The sequence below is a fragment of the Gekko japonicus genome, unplaced genomic scaffold (assembly GCF_001447785.1).
Source record: "Gekko japonicus isolate JY-2015 unplaced genomic scaffold, Gekko_japonicus_V1.1 scaffold82, whole genome shotgun sequence".
NCBI lineage: Eukaryota > Metazoa > Chordata > Lepidosauria > Squamata > Gekkonidae > Gekko > Gekko japonicus.
In genome coordinates, this window is record NW_015174846.1 from 1,363,513 (window position 1) to 1,381,902 (window position 18,390).

The window sequence follows — 18,390 nt, forward strand, 5'->3', positions numbered from 1 at the left end:
GCTGTACTGTCAAAAAAGTGTTTGCAGCTGTAAAAGGGAAATCTGCTGGGGTAAGGCTACATCCACAGGAGGTGTGGGAGGGAAATACCATTTAAGTAAAGTTAGCAGCTTCTTGTGTAGAAATGGTTGCATCATAAGCGTCTGAAATTGGGAATCTTTCTGTAGTTCCTGCTACCCTGCCAACAACTGGATAACTGCATAATAACATACCAAGTACTAATGCATCTCCTGTTCAAAAGTAGCTTTCTTGGAAACAATCTTCTCTTTAAGATGGTCAATGATTTAATATTCCAAATAGTTGCTGGTAATTTGTGCTGTTGTTGTAATTGTTGCTGTTGCTGCAGAAAATCTATACAGAAGACTAATACCTGGAGAGAAAAGGGTGGGCAATATAGCCACAATCAAGGATGTCTAAAAACCCACTGATTTTGTTGGGAGCCCTAAGCATGAATTTAAATCTCCCTCAGAAACTAGCAAGAATTGGAAGTGTTGTACACCTGTGGAAAAGTAAACAGGAATCCAGTGGCACCCTGAAGAATCTCATGAGTCAGAGCTCACTTCATCAGCTGCGTGAAGTGTTCAACTATGAGGCAGATGTGGTGGTGGTAGAAGGTGCTATCAAGATACAACCGACTTATGGTGACCCTGTAGGGTTTTCAAGGCAAGAGATGTTCAGAGTTGGTTTACCATTGCCTGCCTCTGCATAGCAACACTGGGCTTCTTTGGTGGTCTCCCATTCAAATACAAACAAGGGCTGACCTTGCTTAGCTTCCGAGACCTGATGTATTTATACTCAAAGCTGTAGATGGCAGAAGGTGGGTGTGGAGGCAAAAAGACCTTATTAAGAGTTTGTGAAAAAGAAAGCTATTTTAAAACAGTAGCCAAGCAAAATAATAATCAGTGCGCTTGGTGTGGATGGGGACAACTCCCATGTGTTGATAAACTAAGGCCCCGGTCACATGGAGGATTTGCTGTGCTAAAGGCACGAATGTCAGGTGGATTTTCGGGGCGTGATCACACCACAACATCTGGGAAGCGTAGCGCACCTGTGGCATCCCGCCGAAGATGCACAGTAAAAAAGTACAGCGGAAAGTGCACTAGTATCCAGAAAACGTGGAGCGGGGCGGGCGTCTGATCACAGGAGCACTAGTATCCCATAGCATCCGGCACCTGTCCACGTCCCGTCACGAACTGGATGTTTTTCGTAAGCGCATGAGCACAAACACATAACTGAAAGAAATGCTGCTCCACGGAACTGCGCATGCGCACAAACACAAAGCACTTGCCGCGCTGCTTCTTTGCCACACTCCAGCATTGCCGTGTGATCACCAGCTAACAGCCTAAGCACAGAGACTCAGGGGACCATGTGATCGGGCTACCGCGCTTTATTTTGCTCTGGGACAAACAGCCATGCCTCCCCCCCCCCCATGTTATCTGGCCCGTGTGACCCGGGCCTTAGTAGGATGAACGTAATAATACCTTGGCTAGCCAATCGAAGTAAATGTTGATGAGTAAGAACAACTGGCCAAGGTCTAGTGCAGGGTGAAACATGATGAGCAAATCTAATGGACATGTACAGAGGTATAGCCAAGTTAATTACCATCTGTAAGGGCTGGGGTGCGCTAGGATATTGCTGACACCTCCAGTGAGTGAGAAATGCTAGATCCTTATGGAGGCCTAAAGAAAAGGGAGATTCTATTGGACACTGGTACTTGCTAAGCTGCCAAGGAGTTAAATGAATGATGAAGATGATGTCATTGCCTCCTCTGCAATAGGCTCTCTCTCTTCCCAGTGCTGTTTCATCGGTCTGAGTCTCAGTCTCGCAGCTGACTGTACGTCTCTTGGTGTGTTTGTGTACGTGTGCGGGGTGTGGCTCTGGGTGAGGCTTTTCTCGTATCACCCTCACTACAAATTATATGGAGATGGCAGAAGAGCACTCCGTGCTCCTTGAGACACTCATATCTTTTATCCTGCCCGGTATTTCTTACTCTTAACTATTGGTCTCAGTGAAAACGCTGTCTGCTGTAACCATAACCTATGGAGAGTCTTTTCTAGTTCCCCACTAATGTTAATGTGTCTTTTCTCCTGAAAGTGCTCAGATGAAACTCTGTGGGGTTGCACATGCTTTTTCCATCCTGGCAGAAAGCTGTTCTGCTGATGCTTAAAAACTGTGAGTCACAAGAAACTAACCTCCACCCTCCTCTCCGTGTATTCGTTGGGGAAGGGAGCCGGACAGCTCTTTACTGCTTCTTCATAGGGGCAAGATTTATGAAGGCGAATGAACAGGGAACACAGTTTTTGTACTGATACGCTGGAAGAAAATAGTTCTTCTCCCCCACCCTCAAATTGAACCAAGGTGAAACTCTAAGCAAATTAGACAGTGACTACATGCAGGTGCAAGGTAGGGGACCTGACACAAGGCAGGAAGGAAGAAGGGTGACCAGCTCCCGGGCACACAGGGAAGGGGAGAATGTGTAGGGTCCTGGCAAACAGATGAGTGTGCAAGGAAGAAACTGGGAGATAGTGACATCTTGTGGTTTTTCCAGGGCTTGACTTGGTTGTATGCATGTTTGTCTTCCCAATGTTCAGCTTGAATCTTGCTTTGGCAGCTTCTGCTTTAATCTTCACCAGCAGTCATCTTTATGTCTCCACTGTTTCCTTCCAGTAATGTATGAAAGTGAAATTGTGGAACGCTCAGTACTCAAGCACACAGTGGCTTTCACAGTAATAATACCTTGGCTAGCCAATCGAAGTAAATGTTGATGAGTAAGAACAACTGGCCAAGTATTATAACTGAATAAATTTGTTGCATTTTTGCCAAGCCAGAGTAAGCAAAAGAGCTTGCTTCTTGCAGATCAAGCAAGGCTGTGGTGTTCCGGTCCATTTTCTGGATTTATTGCTGTCTGTCTCAAAGACCACAAATGACCATGACCTCAGCAGCCATCTCCTAACCATACCTTGCCCATCTTGGCTGTCACCTTGCAGCAAGCAACTGATATGTTTCGCTGTTATGTGTGCAGGCGTTTGGCAAGCTGCCATGACTCTGTATTTAGTTTCTGTGTTTCAGCTTTAATAAGCCACATCCTGTGCCATTAACAGACCTTGGAGTGGTGGAGCTGATATGCAAAGCACACATGATTGTGGAAATGTAGGATGGCAAATTACCCAGCTGTTGCATTTTTATCCTGTCCCATCTTCCCGGGAGCTCAGAGTGACAGGGTTTCCACGTATCCAATGGTTCTGTGACCTGGGTCTTGGGAAAGCAAGCTATGACAGGTGAGCTCTCTTAATTGCCAAGGGATTTCCCTTAATAGATATGTCAAGGAAGTACGCTTGGAGATAAACAAATACTCCTAGCTGTTGTGGGTGGAGAGGGATCAAGATAGTTGCAAGAAGCCAAACAATGTCCAGGGAAGAATTTGGGATTAAGCAAAGGATGTGCAGAGGTGGTTTGACATTGCCTGCCTCTACATAAGAACCCTGGTATTCCTTGTTGGTTTCCCTTGCAAAAACTAACTAGGGCTGACCCTGCTTAGCTTCTGAGAACTCATGAGATTGGGCTAGCCTGGGCCATCCAGCTCAGGGTAATTTTCCTGTTTGGGTCCTAATACCTTTAAAAATAAATAGTGTGGACTATAAGGAAGGCCGAGCGCCGAAGAATAGGTTCTTTTGAACTATGGTGCTGGAGAAGACAATTGAGAGTCCCTTGGACTGCAAGAAGATCAAATCAGTCAATCCTAAAAGAAATCAACCCTGACTGTTCCCTGGAAGGCCAGATAATGAAACTGAAGCTCAAATACTTTGGCCACCAAATGAGAAGGGAGCAATCACTGGAGAAGACCCTGATGCTGGGAAAGATCGAAGGTCAAAGAAGACAGGGACGGCAAAGGATGAGATGGTTAGACAGTGTCACAGATGCAACGAACATGAAATTGAGCACACTTCAGAGGACGGCGGAAGACCGGAAGGCCTGGCGGGAGCTGGTCCATGGGGTCGCGAAGAGTCGGACTCGACTGTGCGACTGAACAACAACAACAACCTTTAAAAAAAAACTTGAGCAGGGGAATGCCATTTATTCGCTATTCTGTCATGGACTCCTTAACTGTTGTGTATCCTCAGTCTGCATTGCTACTCCCCATTTACAGACTGACGGATGTTAGCTGGAGTGTGAGACTGAAGGCCCGATTCAGACAGTGATTTGGCCAATGAGAACCTCTTTACTGTAGGCAGAAGAACAAATCCACCTTCCTTTTCACGTAGATAGTATCAAAGGTCATTTTCACCCCTCTGTGCAACTTGCTTGCTTCAACTCTCCTTAAAAGGTTGCCTATGAAATTGTGCTGGTTGCCTTGGTCTCTGATTGGGCACCTGTGATAAATCGGTATTGTGCCCTGTATAAAGGTGGGAAGGAGAATGCACCCATTCTTCTGCCTTTGAAAGATGCTTACGACTGAGCCTTGGAAGCAGACCCAGTCTTCAGGAAGTAAGTGTTTTGATGTATGTGAAGAAAGAAATGCTTTTATTACCCAATGATATAGTTGCAGCAGATGCAAATCTGTATAAAAAAGGGTTAAACTGTAATCTGTCATGCATTTGATGGTGCTCCACAAATACATGTAATTAAAATCAGACTTAAGAACACAACATCGTAGTTTTGCCAGGTAGGCAAAAGGTTGAACTAACGCCGCAGGTCATGTTCCCGTGTATCTGGTTATATAACAAATCAATATAGAGCAAGAACCGTGCTGCTAGGACATGTTTGGAGGCATCACATGTTTAACTTGAGGTTGTGTTTGTCCTGATCCACTGCCTCCTCTTCACCTTGCCTGCAAGTCCGCAAGAGAGTTTGGGACTCAGTGTGTGTGAGCGAGGGCTTCAACCAAGGCTCCCTCTAAGCTGTGGAGTCTTGTGAGCAAAAATTCTGCTTTGTGAGCTACCGGCATTCAAGTTGTGAGGGAGAGATTTGGCTGCTGCATAAATTAGTTTGCTCTGGAGCCATCCCTTCCTGAGCCAAGACAAAAATGTGCGAGTCGGAGGCTAAAAACCTGTGAGCTAGCTCACACTAGCTCAGCTTAGAGGGAACACTGGCTTCAACCAACTAACACCGCCCCCCCCCCTTTCCTATTGTTCAGGAAGGATTCTGCTGCTTATCAGCCCTTCCCTTCCTGTCAGTGGTGTGTATCACTGATGGGGGGGGGCACCTGTGTATGCATATGAGGTTACTCACCCCCTCCCCCTTGTTCAGTCACACAGTCGAGTCCGACTCTTTGCGACCTCCCCCTTACCTGCCTGCTAACTCCTTAGCCTGGTCAGACAACTTGGTCTATGTGTGGATAAAAGGCCAGGTGCTCAGGTATGAATTTTGATCACAGTCTGCTATCTTTAAAAAGGAAAAAAGATCTTTATTCAACTAACATACATCTCTAGTAGCACAGATGCACAGGAAAATGATATCTGAACAAGACCACAAGTGCTACGGAAACCACAAAAGAAGTCTTAGATATTCCATTAGAATAGGCACAAGAAAAGTTAGAACTCTGAAACAGAAGATAGTCGAGGTAGACCACTCTGTCCATGCCTTTGATCTTGGCTTGCCCTTTCTCGTGCTAAACGTTTTTACTTTTTGCTTGCCGCTGGGAGGTGTTCCATTTTTACCTATTCTGAAAGGCACTGAGTCCCTGCGTTTCAGCTGTTCACCTTTACCCAGTCATAACAAAGTGCATGTCCTTGGTCTTTAGGGCCCTGACTCAGGATACCAAAAGTGATCCATCCTGCCTCTTCTTGGCAAATAGTTATCTACCCACTCGCCTCCATAAACAGGGATTATCTCCTCTCTGCAGGTAAGAAAAGGATCTTATATTCTCAGGATGTTAATCAAGGCACCCTGCCTTTTTCTGTAATAACAGTGTCAATCTTGAATTTGCATCAGGCTTGCCTGCTTAAACCCTGGGTGCTGCACCTGCTCACTGTTAAGACTTTGGGATCACTAGCCACCAACATGAACTTTATGAGTTCTGAAGAGGGCTAAAGTTTCACAAGAGAAGAAGCTGAGTGAGGAGCATCGCACAGGGGCTTCAGAGTGTAGAAGGCTTATGGGGGCTGTACAAATGGAGTCAAGTTGTGTCAGGTGTGTTTTGCAAAAACCCATTGCTCGAACAGGGATACCTTCATTAAGTTTTCCACCACGAAACTGTCCTCATCAGCAATGGAAAAAATGACAACTTCCAAGCAATGCTTCTAAGCTGTGGAGTGAACAAAAATTCTATTTTGTGAGCGAGCGACTTGGCTACTGCATAGATTAGTTTGCTCTGGAGTCATCCTTCCTGAGGTGACAAAAATGTGTGAGCCGGAAGCTAAAAAAACTGTGAGCTAGCTCACACTAACTCAGCTTAGAGGGAACACGGCTTCCAAGAGAACTTGTTCTCTGAAGGAGAAGCGATCAGAACACTGCTTTTAAAGAAAATCGGTACCACACACTTTTCCTGCCAGGAAGTTCTCTACGTCAGTGGGCCCCAACATCGTACCCATTGGCACCATGATGCCCACTGGGTGTTTTTAGAAAGTGGGTGGGACCAAGTAGGGCTTCTGATTGGCCATAACATTTTGGTGGTAGCTGCCACCACAGCGTTTGTTTTACTCTATCTCACTCCTCTTTTTCCCCAGCGTATTTTTTTAAAGTACTCCTCATGTTCCCTGCACTTGGGCTTCCTTTCTCTCCATGTCTGGCTCTATCTCCTGTGGTGGCCATTTTGTGGTTGCAGCCACCATCCTGCGTCAAAATTCTGAAGGTGCCCACAGGCTCAAAAGGGTTGGGGACCCCGATCTATGTCAATTCAACAGCATCGCCTGATGACAAAAGAAATCCAGTCTGAATACAAAATAATTGGATTTAGATAAACACTGGAAAGAGGGCCCACTTGGCTGTAGCACAGTACAGCACTCCGTCTCTCAAACCACCACAGACCTAAGTAACTCCCCTCATCTTAATCCTTCTGTTTGAATTCACCTCACCAGTTTTCCCCCCTCAGGCTCAATTCTTGCACTCACCATCAAAAGCTTTTCTGTTGTTTTGTGGAGTGATCCTAAGCAGGTCGTCTAAATTGTATTTTAATTGGTGGGGCCTACGGTCAGGAAATCATTCATAGGATTGCAGCCTTACTTTTTTTTTGTTGGGGTGGGGGGGGGGGGAGGAGAGCACTCTATTGAAGCTCAATAAGAAAACTTTGTTTCCGGAAGCACCAGCAGATTGAAACCTTGGCCTCATTTAATAGTGTTCTTGAACAAAGCTGCCTTATTTGCTAGGCTTTGGTTTTCCTTGAAATGCCTCAAAGGATGTACTCACTGTGCTGGCTAGCAGTGGAAGGTTAAGCTGTATGCTGCATGGTTTCGCAGAAATGGTGAAATGTATTGCCCAGCCCCATAAATTTTGATCCCGTAGTGGATAATGCAAGAGTTTGGCTGTGTTTTTTTTTTTAAATGCTTTGCAAGGAGTAAAATGGGTGTTGCTTCTCATGCCCTATGTGTAATATGTGCTCTATTGCACACATGTTGCTGTCCTCCCATTTTTGAAGAATGCTGATCTAACGAAACTTTGCTGTTATCAACCACATTTTCCCCAGAAAAAGTTCAGTTGATTGCGTAATATGCTTCGGTGCTTCCAACCTAAACACTCTGAAACTAAAATCAGGTTCAAGAAATGCCTTGTTAGCTGCCTTTATAGGTACCCATTTTACTTGTAGGGGCACGATTTTGACGGCACGGACGGTTTTCGCTGGTGATTTTTAAACCGTCACGGGAAGGAAAGTCACTCCTTACATTTTCAGCCGTACAGCCTCTTAAACGTCCCTAAATGCAAAACGTGAATGAGAACGAGCACGCCGGTCAGGAAGCTAAGTTTGCCTGGCATGATATAAGCTCAGGGTTGCCGGGTTTAGCGTCTGAAAAGGCCTCTTGCGTGTAAGGCAAAGAAACGGTGCTGCAGGACACAGACCTTAAGGAGACACCCATCACGGTAGTTTTATAACAGCTTCTGGGACGGCTGTGCTGCGGTGAAGAAAATGCGTAGCCCCAAGCGACGGTGCCTAATTGTGCCTCGCTGGCTTTGCTTTTTCGCTCTTTCTTGCCCAGACAGGCAGCTTTCCTCATCTTGGGGGGGGGGGGGGGGAGGTCCGCGCGTGCGCATAACGACTCGTTCTGCTGGCCCGGGGATGGGCGGGCTGGAACTCTCGCGTGCCATTCGCGTCGCAGCCGGGTAGATGGTCCAATAGCCCGAGGGTGGGCGTGGCTTGAGCGGTCGCGTCAGAGGTCGGTCGTGGGTTTTCCCCCCTCTCCCTTTCAAGGTGACAGCGGCGAAGTGGCCGAGGGTGTGATATGCGCATGCTCTCTGGGTCGTCCCGGTGCCTGACGGAGACTCCGGACCCAGGGATGGGATTCCGCCCTGCGTGAGTGACCGGCTGTGGAGTGTGGCGAGAGGGGAGCCGAAAGAGGCCTCGACCGGGGCCTTCTGTACTGGCTGGGAATTAGGGGGATTTGCCCTGGGGTGGGGTTGGGGGGCCGTTGAAGGAAAGGGTCCCTCTTTGGGTCATTCGCTTAGTTCAAACTCTGGCGTTGTTGGAAGTGGGACTGTTGACCTGCTTTTCCTTTCCCCCTTTCCCGGTCTTGGGGGGCTTTGGCCTCTAGGTGGGTTGGGTGGTGCCTACTTCTGAGGGAGCAGTGGGAGAGAGAAGGACACTTTTGCCTGGGAGGTTGGGTTGTATTGTCACCTGATGTGTTTGGCTCGTTCACACGTGGGGTGGGTTGGGGGACGTGCAATGTAAGGAGAGCGTTTTTATCCCTACGAGGGAGGTGTATTAGTCCGTTGCGGCAGACACCGCAGCAGTCTTTAGAGTTAATACTGAAACAGGAGTAATCTTAAAAGGTGATACATTTTTTTAAAAAACTGTGGGCTTAAATTCAGATAATCAGGATTCAGTTTCCTCCTGCCGGTGCCCTGACCCCCTCGCACAAAAAAGAGGCTCAGTGTCTCCTTCCACTTTCCATATTTCTCTAGCAAGACTGTTGTAAAGGTAAAGGTTCCCTTGCTCGAAAGCCAGTCGAATCCGACTCCAGGGTTGCGGTGCTCATCTCCGTTTCCAAGCCGAAGAGCCAGCGCTGTCCGAAGACGTTTCCGTGGTCATGTGGCCGACATGACTAAACACCAAGGCGCACGGAACTCTGTTACCTTCCCACCGAAGTGGTACCTATTTATCTACTTGCAATTTTTGCTTTCGAACTGCTAGGTTGGCAGGAGCTGGAACTAGAGACGGGAGCTCACTGCGTCATGCGGCAACTCGGGTCTCGAATTGCTGAACTACTGACCTTCCACAGCCTGCAGTTCAGCGTCTTAACCACTTGAGCCACCGCAGCTCCATAAGACTGTTGTACCGTTTCATTAATAGCAACATGACGGGCAGGTATCTGACTGGTGAAGTCTTCGCCAGTAGAGCACAAAGTCTGGGTTTTTTTGGCTGTGTGTGGGGGTGCACTTATGCGCAGCTGTTTAAAAAGCCACCAGGGCTAGTGGCCACCACCCTGCCAGAAATGCAGGTGATGCAGTTCCTTTGTCTCTTGCATTGCAGAGTGTTGTTGTGTGTCCTTTCCACCAAAGTTATCGGGCTCTTGGGTTGCTGTGTGTTACTATTTTGACTACACACCCAGTTTCTGGTGTTAAGGGCTGGGTTTTGACAGGTGGAATATGTTAGCACTTAATCCAGTTAATAATTGGATAAACATGGAGCAGAGGTACATCAGTGGTTATTAGCCACAAGGTATAGATAGAACATGATGTCTAAGGCAGTGATCCTCTGTATTCTGGTGCTTGGGAGGCAGCAGTGGGCGGCTTCTGAAGTTCTGGCCCTGCTGATGGACCCTCTTATTTATTTATTTAATTATATTTATACCCCGCCCTCCCCGCGAGCGGGCTCAGGGCGGCTTACAACAAGGCACAAAGTGCATACAGTATAAAAAGATAAAGCAGTTAAAATTCAGTACAATCAGGATGCAAGAATAGAAAGATCCAAAACATCTTGCATACCAGAAGGGGGAGGGCCAGGGCCGTAGATAGAAGTTACTCGGCCCTCCGGCGGTGTCGCTTTATAGTGGAGCGGTGGTGGTAGTGGCAGTGGCAGCTCCTACTCGAAAGCCTGGCAGAAGAGCTCCGTCTTACAGGCCCTGCGGAACTGCAAAAGGTCCCACAGGGCCCTGTTCTCCTCCAGGAGCTCATTCCACCAGAGGAGCCGCCACTGAAAAGGACCTGGCCCTCGCTGCCACAAGCCTGGCCTCCTTAGGGCCCGGGGTCACTAGCTGTTGTTGTGACCCTGACCGAAGTGCTCTTTGAGGCATATGTGGGGAAATGCGGTCCCTCAGGTATGTTGGACCCTGGCCATGTAGGGCTTTAAAGGTAAGCACCAGCACTTTTAAGCGAATCCGGTATGTTATAGGCAGCCAGTGCAGCGCTTTCAGTACAGGTTGGGTGTGCTCCCACCTAGGGGCGCCCGCCAGCAGCCTGGCCACAGCATTCTGCACCAGCTGCAGCTTCCGGATTTGCAACAAAGGCAGCCCCATGTAGAGAGCGTTACAGTATTCTAGCCTCGAGGTGACCGTAGCATGGATCACTGTAGCTAGGTCATTGCGTTCGAGGAAAGGAACCAACTGCTGTGCCAGCCGAAGATGATAAAAGGCCGATCTGGCAGTGGCTGCCACCTGGGCCTCCATCATTAAGGTGGGGTCCAGGAGTACTCCCAGCCTCCTAACCCCCGAAGCTGGCACCAGAGGTGCCCCGTCAAAGGTCGGAAGTGGGAGCCCCAACCCCAATCCGGTCCGACTCAAGCACAGGACCTCCGTCTTCATCGGGTTTAAATTCAGCCTGCTCAGTTTGAGCCACCCAGCCACGGCTTGTAAAGCCCGGTGCAGATCTTCTGGGTTGGAGTCCGACTGGCTGCCCAACATCAAATAGAGCTGGGTGTCATCTGCATATTAATGACACCCCAGCCCAAACCTCCGGGCAATCTGGCCAAGGGGGCGCATATATATGTTAAATAGCATAGGGGAAAGCGCCGCCCCCTGAGGCACCCCACATTCAAGCGGGTGCCTCTGGGACTGCTGTTCCCCTAGCAGTCCCTGACCTTGGAGGAACAAGGCAGGCCATTAAAGGGCGAGCCCCTGGATCCCCACGTCAGCAAGGCGGTGGGTCAGCAGCTGATGGTCGACCGTATCAAATGCGGCTGACAGGTCTAACAACAACACCTCGATCCAGATGCCTCTTGATGGCACCTGCGTTTTGGACACTGGGTGAAACAGTGTTGGACTAGATGAGCCATTGGCCTGATCCAACATAGCTTTTCTTATGTTCTTATAACTGGCCATCTGTGCTTGTAATTATTCTTTTACTTGTTTTTTTTTTTTTTTTTACTGTTACCTGCTATGAATCCTAGAGCCAACTTGGGTTAAAATCCAAACGTTTAAGTGGACTTCTGATGCTCAGGAACAAGTTCCATGAACTTTTGCATTGTGGTCACTTCAGTGGTCGCATATTGCCACATCTCATCACTGAGGCAACAGGCTTTCATGCAGTGTTTTGGATTGTCCTTTCCCCTCTTTAGTTAGTAAAGTAGTGTACAAGGCTTCCCAGTGTAACTGTGGCAAAAGCAAATTGTTTGGCCACTTTCAGTCATGACGTGCTTTGAAGAGAAGCCGCTGAAAAGGAAGGGGCAGTTGGAAACATGTAGAACTTGGAAGAGCCAAACCCAGTGAAAACAAAGTGGGGTGGTGTTCTACTTTGGGCGTACTGGAGGCTGTTTCTGGGTGAGGAATTGGAAGGAGCTTACGTTTTTAGGAAAATCTGTCTTGTGCTTTAAGTACCATTGCCACAGGCCCTTCTGAATATCTTCTCAGAGGTGGGTGCTCAGTGGAGAGCCATGCTCCCTCCTTCTAAGCTGTGGAGTCTTGTGAGCAAAAATTCTACTTTGTGAGCAACTGGCATTAAAGTCGTGAGCAAGCGATTTGGCTACTGCATGAATTAGTTTGCTTTGGTGCCATCCTTCCTGAGCTGAGAAAAAATCTGTGAGCCGGAGGCTAAAAAAACTGTGAGCTAACTCACACTAACTCAGCTTAGAGGGAATACTGGTGGAGAGCTGTAGCACTGGACAGATCCTGGCTTGTTTTGTTTACTGCAGGTTACAGGTGAGCAATTGAGTGGTTGTGGTTTCTGTTTCATGTTTTGTTCTGCCAACTGTCAGGCATTATTAATTAAATTACGTAATTTAAGCCTGCTGGTAAAGAATGTACGACTCACTGCAACCCTGTCTGCTGCTGTTGTTAGATGAAGAAAGAAGCTAGGTATTTAATCTCATCAACCTTTAGAGGTAATATTAACTTTTAGAGGTAATATTTTATATATATAAAATTGTGTGCCGTTTCATGAAAACTGTGTATTTATTACTGAATGGCATGGTCTGGCAAGCGACTGGCTCATAAGAACCTGTACCCTAGCCAAATTGGGAAACATTATGCTGGGTTTTACTGGGACAGAACTTCTGTTTCTAGGAAAATCTGTCTCATGACCTTGCGTTGCTTAAGCAGGTTTATACAATTATGCATGGAGTGCGGAAAGTGGCTAGAGAGAGCTTCTTCTCCCCTTTCCCGTAATACTAGAACTTGGGGGCATCCAGTAAAGTTGATGGACCATAGGTTCAGGACAGTTCAGAGGAAATATTTCTTTATTCAATGGGTAATTAAGTCTGCAAAGCTAATGATATTTTCCTGAGAGTAAGCCCCATTCGCGTAGACCAGTAGAATTCTGAGTAGACTTTCTTTCAATTGCACTGTAGATGGTAGAATTCACTGCCAGTGGATGTAGAGATGTCCACAAGCATAGGTGACTTTAAGGAGGGGGGTTAGACATGGAGGACAAGTCCATTAATGGCTATTAAGCGTGTTGAGTAGCTGGAACCTCCATAAACAGAGGCAACAAACCTCTGAATACCAGTGCTAGGAGGCTACATCTGGGGGTTGGCTTTGGCCTCTATGGATTGTTTGTTGGCCCTTCAGGGCAACTGTTTGGCCATTGAAACAGGATGGTGGGTTAGATGGACCACTGGTCTAATCTAGCAGGGTTTCTTTAAAAAGTTCTTATGAAACTAACATTCTCAATAAAGGCTGTGTTTACACTGGCTTTTCCTTCTTCTTACTTCTTTGCTAATATAATCCTGCCCTATCCGCTTCACTTGAATTGTGCCTGCACTCAGTTCTATTAAGGCTTAATTAGTCTTTCTTTTGCATTGATCCCATTGCATTTCATGCAGTTAAAAGGTTGCTATTTATACCCTTACTTTTAGTTCCACCTTCCTGTTTGCAGTGAGGTGAGACAAAATTTTGTGATTCCTCTAATCTCAGGTTTCTGTTGTTTTGGAACTGCTGCTGGAACTTACATTGAATGTCTTCATGTCACGACTACTCTGTTTTAATTGTGTGGTTAGATACGGTGTGTCTTTAACTTTTTGTTATTTCTCTCTCTGGGTATGTAACGCTGCCACCAGGAATTTAATTCCAGTCTGATCAATTAACCTTTCCCATAGTATTATGCCCAAGCTCTAAGGCTCCTTCGTTGGGCTGTGTGGTCCTGAGGATGAGACTCTTAATTTTTAAATAGCATAGGACTCCAGGTTAACAATAAACAAAATAAAGCTTTATTTGTACAAGAAACGCATTGGTTTCAAGATGTTTTGTAACTTATCTCTAAAGTGAATAAAAGCAGTGTATGTTAATAGCTTCTGACTGAGGTGTCACACTCTTTTGCTTCACAAACACTCCTCACGCACAAAATCCTCCTTTCTCTTCAGAATGTACTTTGACCAGTCTTTATTTTATCTTGCTCAGCTTAATCTTTCCCTTTAACTCAGATTTCTGTCGGCTTCTGTCTCTCACATCCTTATAATACTTTGGCAATATTAGGATTTGATGCTCTCTAGTCACTAATATGCCCCCTATACAGGGCTCTAGTCGGGGGGGAGCTCTCAGGTACGGAGCTCCAGAAGAGAACCTCTAGGGGGCGGGGCGGTCACGTGGTGAAGCCCCGCCCCCTTCTTTACCCCGCCCTCTGCTTCGATCCTCATTCCGTTTGGGAATGAGGATGAAGCAGGAGGGTAAGTAGCCGGGCCTTCTGACACACTTCCGGTGATGTCAGGGGGCGTGACATATGCAAATAAGTTATGCTAATGAGTTATGCTAATGAGCTCCGGCAGCTCTTTTTCTACAACAAGACCCCTGCCCCTATAAGTATTCTACTTTCCTTCCCTAGAATCTTAATGCTTTTCATAGCACTATATGGGATTCTAATCATAAGACTGCTTTTTCAGACTCTGTAGACTGTTGACTGACCACAGATGACTGTTAACTGATGACTCAGCATCTACAGGCACTTTTTAGCTCTGCCCATAGACTTTCAGTCACCGATCACTTCACTCACTCATCCCCCTCTTTCACCTCCTCCCGTTCTTCTGTAACTTACCAAACATTTAAAGAAACACACACTTAAAACTTTAAATCCTTATACTTCAGGCTATTAATAAATGGTAGACACTTCGCCATCAGGAACAATGACTCCGAAGTTCCTTTCCGCTATCATAATTAATAGCTTTTGATAAACCTACCCTGCACGGATTTGTCTGATCCCATTTAATATCTTCCCTGACCATCACCACATCTTGGAGTATGTGAATCATTTTTGTGTTGTGTGAAGAAATGTTTCCTTTGTCTCCTGAATTACAATAAATTTGGAAGTCAAATCACATATTAATATGTAAAGAATTTCATCTGTAACAATGTTGATAGCTACTAGAGACACAGTTACAGAACTATTTGAGTATTTCCTCAACATCATGTGTCATATTTCTGCTTCCTGCAAGTGACTCTGCCCTCCTAAAGGTATATCTCTCGCCTCCTATATTCTTGGAAAGTCTTTGGAGTATGTTTTGCCTGCAGGAGGTTTACTGCTTATAGACAAAAGGCATGTCTGGATCTATCACTTGAATAGTCAAGCGGGATTAGTATGTTGAGCTTTTTGAACATCTCTTGCCATCTAACATCTAGTGTTGAGCATACAAAGGCCCTGGTCACACGGGCCAGATAACGCGGGGGGAGGCGGGGCTTTTTGCACCGCTGCAATTAGAGCCGCCATAGCGCGATCCCACGCATCGACGGCACACTACGGTACCTTTCCTCCGTGCCTGCACATCAATGATGAGCCGGAGGAAAAAGCCGCAGCAGGCGCGATCACGCCGAGAGACTGTGGAGGCAGCCTGTGGCAAACCGGTTACTAGTACATCCGAGCAGGTAGTTTTTAATCCTGCATTTTCAGCGGTATGCCACGGGTTTGCCACGGGTGCGCTCCACTTCCCAGATGTTGCAGTGTGATCGCGCCCAGATAATCCACCATGCACTCGTAGCTCTCCCACGGCAAATCCTCCGTGTGAACGGGGCCAGAGAATCGCAGAATGGATTCATGACATCTCTGGTTGAGAATCCCAATTCTACAATGGAAGAAAAACCCTGAGGAGCTTCTCATTAAAATAAACAGTATTGGGCTACATGGAACAATGATACTGTATATGTTGATATGGAAAACTATTAACATGTTTTCTTGCTGTGCAGCTTCAAGAAAAATGAAATACCTGCTCATGCAAATACACGGAGGCCTTCTTTTGCTTCAGTCTAAAAGGCTGATTCATGTTAGTTCATGACAAAGGAATGGCTTTTTTGGGTCCCCTAGTATATGACAAAGCAGGATTAACCCGGTTTTAGAATGCTCTATCTTCTAAGTATCAGTAGTTCAACGTAACAGCATTAGCAATAGCAAGAAACCCAACAGGGCATTTTGCGACTGGATGGAAAGACTGCTGTGAGGAGGTGTGGAGTTAGTAGTGCTTTTGCGGCCGTATGCAATAGTGTGCCTAACTGAAATAGCCTGGGAATGGTTGACTTCTCAGTCTGTACAGAGCAGTTGTGCTTGATCAGCCAGTGTCATTTCCACAAAGATGTGTCCTGACTAGTGCACATTAAGAATTTATTTGGATGCTGAAAATACCACTTTTCTTCCCACTTGCAAAACCAATCAAAGGTATGGGAATGCAGGGACAGCCATCTGCAACTGAAGCTATGCCACGAGCTCCCAGTTCCTGTTCCATCCACACTGTGTCTTTTGCCAAAATGAGGGTGGGTCTGTTTGAACAGCTCCAGGCTCCTCATTTTCTATCCAAAGGCCTGCTTACAGTACAATTATTGGTCTAGACAAAAAACAGGCCTTGCTGTCCTGGCGTAGAGGGAGTATGATCTCTTGATGGCACTTGCTTCTGTGTAAGCGTACATGGAGTTGTGTTTCACAGCTGTCCCATAGTTCTGTTCATATTAATATTGGGTCATTTTCTTTCAGCTACCCCACCATGCCTGGCTCTCTCCCTGTGAACGCTGAAGCTTGTTGGCCAAAGGATGTGGGAATAGTGGCTTTGGAGATCTATTTTCCTTCCCAGTATGTCGACCAGGCAGAGCTGGAGAAATTTGATGGCGTGGATGCAGGGAAGTACACCATTGGCCTGGGCCAATCTAAGATGGGCTTCTGCTCTGACAGAGAGGATATCAACTCACTCTGCCTCACTGTGGTGCAGAAACTCATGGAGAAGAACAGTCTTTCCTACAACTGCATTGGGAGACTTGAAGTTGGAACAGAGACGATCATCGACAAATCCAAATCTGTAAAGACTGTTCTGATGCAGCTGTTTGAAGAATCTGGCAACACAGATGTAGAAGGCATAGACACAACCAACGCATGCTACGGAGGCACTGCTGCGCTCTTCAATGCTGTTAACTGGGTGGAATCTAGTTCTTGGGATGGTAAGTTTGGTAACTGCACAACCAAGCTGCCTCTGAGCTTGCAGATGCCCATAGCAAAATTTATCAGTCACGTCAGACACATTTCCAGGGATAGGCAACTGGTGGCCATAGGGCAGGGGTGGCCAAACATGCTTGACATAAGAGCCACATAGAATAAACGTCAGATGTTTGAGAGCCGCAAGACATGAACAAATATTACTGGTAAATATGCAAATTTGCTTTTTATTAACATTAAATGAGACTGCCAAAATAATAACAAAAGCTGTGAAAGCAGATATTGATAATGATATTTATTTGTCCAATGATATTTGTTTGCTAATGATTTAGCATCCCTGGCCGCCCTGCTGGGAGCCGCACAGTATGTGTGAAAGAGCCGCATGCGGCTCCCGAGCCACAGTTTGGCCACCCCCCTGCCATCGGGGGTCCCAAGGGCCCTGTGTTTTGAACCTCAGCCAAGACACAAGCAGAGGGCTTCTAAACAGCCAGTGCCTTCTGGTGTTAATTAGCAATAGAGGCTTTGCCGCAGTTCTTCCTGAATGCGTCATGACTGTTGAGGTCCAAGTTACTTTGGGAGTAATGCCCACTGGACTCAGTGGGATTGGCTTCATGCATAGGATTGGCCTCTAAAAAAAGCCTGTGGACTTTAGTGAGGTTTAGTAGCAGTTCAGTTTTTCTGCCATTGCATACAGTGGGCAGACTTCACAAAGGAATTAGGAGTCTAGAAGCAAAAATGCCATGTACTCTGTACCTGACAACTTCATTATGGCATGAGCTTTCTTTTATTGGCAGTGACCTTACATAATCAACCTCTGGTATGAAATTGTTATAGGCATGCCACAGTGGGAGGAACATAAGAACATAAGAGAAGCCAATGTTGGATCAGGCCAATGGCCCATCTAGTCCAACACTCTGTGTCACACAGTGGCCAAAAATACCAGGTGCCATTAGGAGGTCCAGCAGTGGGGTCAGGACACTAGAAGTCCTCCACTCCCCCCCCCCCCAGCACCAAGAATACAGAGCATCCCTTGCCCCAGAGTTCCTATCTATACCTTGTGGCTAATAGCCACTGATGGATTTCTGCTGCCTATGTGGACTGTTGCCTAGGAAAGAAAGTTCATATTGTAATAACCCTATCAATTTCTGTATGAAACAAGGACGGCTCTCATTTGTAATGATAGCCTGTAGCAATGGGAAACTGGGTGTGTTAAAAAGTATGCACACCTTTTCGCGAACCCATTTGATCTAGTGAGAAAAGCATTGGCCTTTGACCCAGGAATCAGTCATAGAATCATAGAATGTTAGAGTTGGAAGGGACCTTGCAGGTCATCTAGTCCAACCCTCCTGCACTGTGCAGGAGCATAGCCAAAAGATAGCCCTACAACATACCGAAAAGATGGTCGTCCAGCCTCTGTTTGAAAACGTCCAGCAAAGGAGCATCCACCACCTCCTCTGCAGCATTAGAGAATT

At 46.6% G+C, this 18,390-nt stretch overlaps 1 protein-coding gene across 3 annotated transcripts in view; it reads left to right on the top strand.

Moving 5' to 3' along the window:
- Positions 1 to 18,390, top strand: part of HMGCS1 (3-hydroxy-3-methylglutaryl-CoA synthase 1) — a 33,207-nt gene that overhangs the window by 2,875 nt on the left and 11,942 nt on the right. Inside the window, exons 1-2 of one of the 3 annotated variants that reach the window (XM_015424486.1) lie at positions 5,774 to 5,840; positions 16,466 to 16,923. In XM_015424486.1, the coding sequence (XP_015279972.1) occupies positions 16,476 to 16,923 (448 nt within the window). In that variant the 5' untranslated portion in view covers positions 5,774 to 5,840; positions 16,466 to 16,475. Of the gene's footprint in view, positions 1 to 5,773; positions 5,841 to 8,396; positions 8,442 to 16,465; positions 16,924 to 18,390 lie in introns of those variants that run through there. The other 2 variants (XM_015424484.1, XM_015424485.1) reach the window with 2 other exon arrangements.